Below are 9,321 nucleotides of genomic sequence, written 5' to 3'. Positions count from 1 at the left end.
AAACAGGAGGGGGGGGTTCATGAAATATTCCCAAAGCTTACCAAACCTCTACCTTCTGTAGGGCTGTGTAAGGTGTGGGACGAAGTGAGGAAAATTGCAGATAAATAAACTGGCGGAGTGATATGGGATTGATCAGCAGAGTACAGGCGAGAAAAGACGCGGTGCAGCTTTTATTCGTCGATTGAAATTAGCCTGCACACGCCTTCTTTACATGATCACGACCCCCCTCCTCCCTCCCAAAACACACACACACACACACACACACAGTGGGAGACAGAGAGAGGAGGGATTGTTGCTGAGGCAGACGGGGAGGTGCAGTAGAACAAATGCAGTAGGTTATCTCGTCTGCTTTGCTTTTGTTTAAGCTATTGGTATCAGTGTAGGATTTTCTTGTATCCATCCTCACCTTGTGTGGATCTACATTTTTTCAGCATGAGCGCGCGAGCTGGAATATTCCACCTGGTCTCGCACTAGAGAGAGACAGAGAAGGTAGGTGCAGTGTTTGTGATACATTTTTTTTAAATTCATGCTTTAAGAATGTAGTTTTATGCAGTATAATGCGCAGGACGGGGCATGTGTATGTGTAGCCGCCTCGTGGGTGTGTCACGCTCGTTTTCTCCTCCTGTGTTTGCCCCTCTCAAACACGCATGCACACTAAGCATATGTGACAGTAGGAAAGCATACACATCAATATGAAAACAGTACACGTCTGTTATTTGTTGTCCAACGCATTCCTTCATATATAGTGAGATTTGATCACTGTGTAAAACATCTAGTCATTTCTTATGAGGATTTCCTATGAAATTAATAGAAGTTGGTAACTATCTAGGTTTTGTTATTTTCAGCCCCATGAAAAGCCCTATCATATTTTTCATAAGAATTTCTACAGGATAAATAAGAGATACAGAAGTTAAATGCTGATGTTGCATTGTGTGAGTGTATCTGCTGTTTTTGTAGGCACCTATATGTTCATGTGTATTTCTGTATACGATGAGAGTCTAGTCATTTCATATAATGACTATATAAGTTCCTATTGTACCTACAGCACAGTTACAAACATTATGGCTAAGTACAGTACAAGCATTACAGATTACTGCAGGATTTAACAGGCATGTCAAATTAATAGAAAGGTATTTGGATTATAATAGATCTTAGCTTTATATAGTGCTATAATGACTGTGACTGTATGTTGTCATTTGGATTATCTGCTAGCAACTGATTCTGGAGACGGGTGTGTCATAATTCTTCTTTTTCTCTCCTTCTCACACTAATTCTGCACTAACACAGATTTCAGATGGTACATGTTTTCTCTTGCTATGCCATGTACTCTAAACCTGCATGTATTAATTGTACGGCAGGTGAGGTGCAGTACATGTAAAGTTTTATTTTTCCTTAAATATTCCAAGCCCTTTTGCCACGTATAAAAAATAATATTCAGTTTTTAGTGAGCATTGAGGTTTAATCAGATTGATGGATGCTCCAAAGGCTATAGATTAATTAAATCAGCATGTAATGTGTTTGTAATGGCATATAGCTTAGGGTGCTGTGGCGTAAGATAAATCAACGTCTTCTGTGGAAGGCATTTAGCCCACATTCTGGAACAACCCTGCACTAGAGCCAGGAATCTGTTTATACGTTTAAGAGACGGAAATACGCATTTAGGGTTGAGTGAGGTTGCTGAAACTTAATCATTTTTGCAATATGAGAGACGTTTACAGTATGAAAATATGTTCCACTGATAATCAATAGTAAGCATTTTTAGCCTGTATTAATTTGAGTAGTGACCCCACCAACAGCCTCAAAGGAAATTTAACCGTAATTTATTTGTAATGGTATACTGGAGTCATGATGTCATCTAATGGGCTGAACAAGATGTTTTTGTGGGAGAGTCTAACCGCACATATTGGGAACCCCAGCGGTGGAATCTGGATTGGGCTGATGGGGCTCAGGTCTGCATCCTGTGGATTTGACACCCCCAGCGAGTGTGGGTGGAGAACACAGCCAGCTGTCTGCTCCTCTCTGCTCAGTTAGGACAGGCTGTTTGTCTGTACTGATCTATGGGCACATTCCTTTCTCAGCATATTTTAACACTGGCAGATGTATAAGTCTGAATACAATGTGAGGTTAGGTAAAGGACAAACAGAGCCAGTGAGACAGAAGCATGGTTGGATATATTTCATCAGAGTCAGACTCTGAGGTGAGATTGTTAGGACATGGCTTTAATGCCACATTAAGGGACTGCTGAAACAGCAGGCGGCCACCTCAGCACAAGCTGAACCTTTATTGATGTACGGTGTAAAGGCAGAAAAATGAGCTAACGTTTCTTAACCGTTTAGTTAGTAAGAGTTTGATGTGCTGGTTAACTATTGTTTTAAAAATGTGCAAGTAATTTCTGAGCTGCATAAATAGTTAGCTTGAATTATATGGGTTTATTTATATCACAAAAATGGCAATCACACTGAAATTTGACTGGTTTAAAAAGCCTGGACTGCTTTTTGAATGGGGCCCAAAAACACCAAGACAAATGTAATTTGAGTATGCTCAGTTAAATATATGTTCAAATTAGGCCTTGTCCTGGATTATATCATCATTTCTATGGAATCAAACTATTCAAAATGCTGTGAAGTCTAGGACAAGGTTTAACCCTCCCTTTAAATCTTACAATTGCTTATGAAATATTCACAAAATATAAAGTGCCATTGGTGAAAACTTAAAAAAACTCAATAAGCTTTTGCAAGGGATTTTATATACAATATATTAAGTTATTAATCTGTCATGCCCCCTGAGCACTTTTAATCCATCATTAATGGATATAATTACCCTGAAGACTAGGCTGTTTAAAGAGACATACATATTTTGTTCACTTGATACCTTTTCAAAGTGCATGACACAGCATATCAAACAGTTGTACAGGAAATCCATCAAACCACCTAATGGGATTTCAGTGATCAAAAATCATGAAAAGTAGCAGCCAAACCATAAATGGGTTGAATATAATATTCTTTATTTTTATTCTTTTCCACAGTTCTTGGACTTCACTCCTTAACACCTCAAAAGGCACATTTTATATTCAACAGACAGAAAGAAAACGTGAATTCTGTAATTCTGTGTTTACAACATGGCTCTGAACACGGATGCTAACCCACCAGTGATTGCTCCAGATATTAATGTGGAGGAAGAGCAGCAAAAAACAGAACAAGGAACAGATTTGCAACCTAACGGTGAACTTGACCATGCCCCCATCTCCTCTCAGCCAGTGAAAACTGAGCAAGACACCCCCCCTGCCTCAGAACCCACTCCTGTCCCAGAAGACCCCACCCAGACAGATGCCCTGCCCAAGGACCGCCTAACTGTCATTGATGAAACAATGGAAACAAGTAAACACACTCATGAAATAGAACGGAATTTAATGTTTTTTTAAGCAAAGCATCTCTATTTAATCATTCAGTGTCATACCCCTTTGATTTAATTCAATTTAATTTGAATTCATTAAGTCACACTCTGATGTATGAACCCCTCTGAGGGTTTTCTTAATTTCCTCAACATTTTCCTCATTTCTCTAAGTGTTCTTTTTTCAAAGAGAGTGACTAAGACACATAGCAATAATTTAATCTCTCTTTCTTTCCCACTTTTCCCATTTCCTAGTTGTCCATCTGTTTTTCTTCATATCCTGACTCCTGTGACATCCCTCTTCTTCTTTGTCCTACCTTCCACTCTCTCTCTCTCTCTCTCTCTCTTTCTCTCTCTCTCTCTCTCTCTCTCTCTCTCTCTCTCTCCCTCTCTCTCTCTGTCTGAGTAGGTAATGGAGTCTGCCCTGTTGCTATGGATGCCTCTCCTCCAGCCTCTTCTCGCTCGTCTCCTCCTCGTCCGCAACATGCTAAGCAAAGTCACGCTTACACTAATGGTCACGCTCGACTGGGCAGTCGCTCAGGGTCAATGAGCTACTCTGGGACTCCTCGCCCATCACTGACCCGCCAACCCAGCTCCGCTACCGAGGGACAAGGGGATGGATCCAAGCCTAATGATTACCTAATTTTGGCCATACTCGCCTGCATCTGTCCAGTCTGGCCCATCAACATTGTTGGCCTGACCTTTTCAGTTATGGTATGTCTTTGTAAACACATAAAACCCCGCTCCTCAAACGTAGAAGAGGTCAAATTTTATTATGATTTTGCGTACAGATTCTGAAAGCTAAACTACCGTTTACTGAGATTCAAAGTGTGAGGTGTCATTTGCATCACTTAATTAATGCCTTTCCCATTGTTCAGTTATTCTTTCTGATATTGATACATTGTTTGTGTGTGTGTGTGTGTGTGCGTGTGTGTGTGTGCATACTTCTCACCCTCAGTCTCGGTACAGTCTGCAGCAGGGCAATGTGGATGGAGCACGACGTCTTGGCCGCAATGCTAAAATATTATCAATTGTCTCCATTGTGGGTGGAATTGTTCTCATTATTACCGCCATTGTCATCAACTGGGGAGGTGGGTATTGTTGTGTGTGATGATAGAAGCCATTTGTGATTCAGCTGTATGTGGGATTGCTTGGTGGATTAATTCTGTTTCCAGATATAAGCCGTTTTTTTCTGGTTCATGTCTCAGGAAATGTCTCAATATGTTGTTATTTGTAATGCTTTTAAGCTTCAATTTATATTTTAAATTGACTTATGATCATTACCGTACTGATGTTGTTTCCTCTTATTTTGTCCCATTATTCTTCTGGAGAAATTTCAGGGCGTTTGTTTTACTGGAACTGTAGCAATTCATTTAAGAAGACATTGTGTTATTTTAGAAGTTGTATTTTAATATACTCAATCACCCATTAATTAATCTGAATTAAAATAACTGACTATGAATGCATTGTTAATTACTATATAATTAGTACAAATACAAACTAAGTTTATACAGGTTGTTTTCACTCTGTTTTTTTGCATGTCTTTATTCTTCTTCTAATTTTTGCGTCACCATCAGCACCCTCTGACACACCTCTTTATACCCGTTCCAGGTATTTTAAAGTCCTGAGGGTTGCCATGACACTCAGGGCAGAGGGAGAATTTCTGACCAACCCACCAATCCATAATGAACATCTCATCCTGCACTTCCACATCATTCTGAAGCACTTGGAGCGTTTTGTTTTTCAGTTTTTTTCTCTGTCACAAGACTCTGAGGCTGAACAACGCCCTGTTTTTCACCTGTAGAATGAAATCAACAGCGTAGACCTCCCCAACCCGTTTGAATGCAGGTACAATGACTGAAGCCAGAGAAATGGCAATGTGCATGGGTTTTTTTGTGTGTTTGTCAACAAACGGACTAATATTTCTAAATGATGTCAATGAGGAAGCTCCCAGTATGATCTCATTTCTTGTGTCAAGTGACATGGGTGTGTGTTTGTGTGTGTTTCTAGAGAGAGAGAGAGAGAGAGAAGAACAAAGAGCAAATAAGCATTAAGCAGGCTTTCCTCAGAGAATAAGGGTTTTGAATAATAGCACCAGCTTGATAAATAAATAGAAATGGCACAGATAAAACAGCTAGGATTTCCCCCCAAATGCAGATTGACAAGAGGACGTGTGTCTACTAATAGACTGGGGAAAGTGAATGATTCTCACAGAAGGTTTCTGTAGACGTTTGGAAGATTTTTCTCTTGGTAAACATGGTGAGAGACTGATGAGATGGCCAAGCATTATCTTCATCTAAATCTATTCATTACTATTAGACATGATCACAGTCCCAGAGGAACATGACTGTAAACGAGACTAGCGTGAACACTCCTACAGCATCTCTATCTATCTATCTATCTATCTATCTATCTATCTATCTATCTATCTATCTATCATTGTTCTCATGTCTGTGTTCACAGTCTAGTGACTACTAAATATGATTCAGACTGTATTTGTGTGAAAACACATTGGGTTTGTGTGAAAACAGGCTTTGTGGGAGGTGATAAAGCAGGGAATGAGAAACGCAGGTGAACATTGGCATGTTGTGAGGATGCTGATTGGCTCTGGGAGGGTATCTATAGCGCATTGGAGGATTTGGAGGGAGTGGGGGCAGTGATAAGGAGGGAGGGCTGAGCTGGTCTGCAGTCCTTTGTTTCCCACAGATGGAGAGATGAGGGAGGGGAGGAGGGAGGTGGCAAACTGCTGATGAAACGATACTCAAGGGATGGAGAGAAGTAAGGAATGCAGTGGTGTGGAGAAAATTGGGAACAAAAATTCTGATTGGTCCTGCACACCATATGTGTGTAGGGGAGGAGGTTAGTGACAGTCCCCTGCACCCTTTTCTCTCCCTCTCTACTTCGCCTGTCCCATACTCTTTCGACCACCAGGGTAAATCATGTCTCAATGTTTTTGTGTGTTGGTTTAGTAGCTTTTGGGTAATTTATTAACTTACCTACATTTTATTCATTAAATTCCTTCATTTATTTATTCAGTCAGTCATTTAATAGTAAGACGTGTACACTGTATATCTTAATGTTTACAACACTGGAAGCCAGTATTTACCTGCACAATCAGTAACCAGATCAGGACCCTTTCACTATGAAGTATAAACACAACTGAATCAATTCATTTGGTTGACTCATTTTCACTTCACCGTGTTATATCTGATTCATTTCTCTTTGGATGCACAAAACAATGAATCTGTGCCAAGTCTCTGAAGGACAGCTTTTTTCTTTGGCTCAGAAGATGCATTTGTGCGTGTGCGTGTGCGTGTGTGTGTGTGTGTGTGTGTGTGTGTGTGTGTGTGTGTGTGTGTGTGTGTTTGTGTTTGTGTGTGTGTGTGTGTGTGTGTGTGTGTGTGTGTATGTGTGTTTAAGGTGAAGTAATTAGACTGGCAATGGTAATTATTTATGGTAAGTATTTAAAGATTGTTTTAGCTATTATTTTCCATTCCAAAAAACATTTTCACAATGTTTTTGTCTCTTTTCAGAGAATCACTTCTGATTTTATCATTTAAAAAACCTAGTCCCTAAACAACAGACTCTTCCCTTTTCATCCAAAGTTTTTGTTTACAGCATGATGAATATTTTGAATGGACAACAAAAAGGTGGTGAAACTGGATGTTGAAATTTTATGCTCAGCTTTTCTGAAGGCTAGACCTTCATTTTGTAGCACTTTGTTTATATGTGATGTTGAACAGAAACACTGGATATGACAAGGTTTACAGCACTGTTAACCAATCAGACCCTTGTTCTGGGTTTAGACAGTGTAATGCGGGTTAAATCCATCATTAGAGAGAGCCTGCGTGCTTTTCACGTTTCTAAGCTCCACAAATGAAATTTTGTCCACTAGACGGCGCTAAATAGCACTAAGCACTCCTTAGTCTGAACGTGCAAAAGCAAGAATTCTGGACATGGGCTTTGGCTTTAATTTTTGGAATCAATACTGGGTGTTAAATCCATCCTATTTGAACTGTATTAGTTTTTCTGAGGAGGTGCTTGGATCCAATGAGATCCATAACTGTGCTGCTAAATTAATATTTAAATTACTTTGCATAACTCATCAAACCTGAAGCTCATTTACCCATATTAGTACTGTTCTGATTAAGTCTCACAGAAATGTAATGATTAGGGGGATGGATTTCAGGTACAGAAAGTAAAAACTTTAATCTTCCCTGACACCTAGTAGCAGGATTGAGATTACGAAAGAAGCCAGACAGCTGACATTAAATTCTACAGGCTATTTTAAATTTTAGTATTTGGTAATGAGGACACAAGGCTAATGGCTAATATGGAAAATATGCTGAGGCATTGTTCTTCCTTTATTTAAAATTCGGAACGGCAACTGCAATGTACAGAGTTTTTGCTGGTGGCCTCATTAAAAGGAAAATAAAAGTACCTCTTAAAGGGCAGTCCATTTCTGCCCTGCTAGATGGCGTTTGTTAAATGAGGTAGCCCACTTCACTACTATTTTGGTTTGATTGTTTGGACCCATTTAGATTGAACAGAAAGTCCAGGCTATGACACATCTTACATTTTTGCATTACCAGACCTCAGCTGGAGAAGCTAATGCAGTTCAAAGAGTGTTTAAAACTGGATTTAAATATGAATGATCAGGTCCACGCTGATGATGATTCATACAATAGCACACAATTTTTAGGGAAACTTCTTTGCTCAGTATTCTAGTCAGGTGGACAAAAAAAAAACGTAATGTTGGCAAGTTGGACTTGTGTTCTGAAACCACTTCAAGACTAGCATCCAGTGCTAGTCCTAGGTTAGCATAAGACATCTCAGGCAGAAAAGATCTGCTGCATTTTGAGGCCTGCAGATAAAGAACCTGTAGCATGCATATTTTTGTTTCCGCATCAGTCCAAAAACTCTAAGAATCGGTGTGAGAACCTGTTTTTTTTTCTTGAAATGCTAATGGCTAAAGATATATACTCTGCCTGTACTGCTAGCATCTTTTAATGTATATACATATGTACATATGCTGATGTATATATTTGTACTGCTAACTTCCGCCTCTGTGTTACTCTTTGATTAATTACGAAGAATATTAGTAATGCAAATTCTTGACTGTTACCACTATAGTGCTTTCACAAATGCTATTCTGAAACTATTATTATTGTTAAACATACTTTTATTGTTATGTAGAATTATGCCTTCAGTGTAATTATATATATATATATATATATATATATATATATATATATATATATATATATATATATATATATTCAACATAGCTTTTGAAATTTGCAGTCACTTCTTTGGCTGTTATTGTTTTTTTCTGGTATATTTCTGAGGTGTGAATTTTGACCTCGCATGTTTACACACTTTATACAGAATCCACATGCTGCTCTGTGATATTCTTAAGGAGGAACCATGTAATCTTTCAGTGACACCAGCAGAGTGCTAATCTCTGGGTTTCATTCTTTTTTCACCAAACTTTCCTGGTCAATCCATTTCTACTTCACTGTAATGTTTATGTTCTTTATGCACATTTTAAAAGCACTCTATGCCATTTCCATCTGTCCCTCTCGTTTCATGAATGTGAATTACTTTCCTTTCACAAATTCTCCTTCAAGTTGAGTAAATCACCAGTGCCAGAGGCTGATGTTTTTTTTATTTATTTATTTATTTATTTATTTATTTATTTTTACCTTAATGTTTGTGGTGTTATGATAAGCCCTGTTGCTCCTATAATCCTAATTTTGTGCAGATTTGCCTGTGCATGCCTTAATGGATTGCTTTGAAACAACAGTATGTGATTTACACCGTATGTAAGACAAAGCCTTTGATAGAGCTCTCTGTATTGATCTTCTTTCAGTCATGGACTGATTATTGATAATGATTCATTGAGCTTAGTGAATAAACTGTTTAACCACT

General features: G+C 38.8%; 1 protein-coding gene across 1 annotated transcript; it reads left to right on the top strand.

Moving 5' to 3' along the window:
* Positions 1–186: 186 nt before the first annotated feature.
* On the top strand, positions 187–8,593 carry LOC136664376 (trafficking regulator of GLUT4 1). Its single transcript, XM_066641536.1, has 6 exons — positions 187–331; positions 432–489; positions 3,026–3,377; positions 3,800–4,104; positions 4,349–4,481; positions 5,002–8,593. Exons 3-6 carry the CDS (start codon positions 3,119–3,121, stop codon positions 5,016–5,018), a joined length of 714 nt encoding a protein of 237 aa, XP_066497633.1. The 5' UTR covers positions 187–331; positions 432–489; positions 3,026–3,118; the 3' UTR covers positions 5,019–8,593.
* The last annotated feature ends 728 nt before the right edge of the window (positions 8,594–9,321 follow it).

Source organism: Hoplias malabaricus, chromosome 13 (genome assembly GCF_029633855.1).
Source record: "Hoplias malabaricus isolate fHopMal1 chromosome 13, fHopMal1.hap1, whole genome shotgun sequence".
In the NCBI taxonomy this organism is placed as follows: Eukaryota; Metazoa; Chordata; class Actinopteri; order Characiformes; family Erythrinidae; genus Hoplias; species Hoplias malabaricus.
This window is presented reverse-complemented; position numbering and strand designations above follow the sequence as displayed.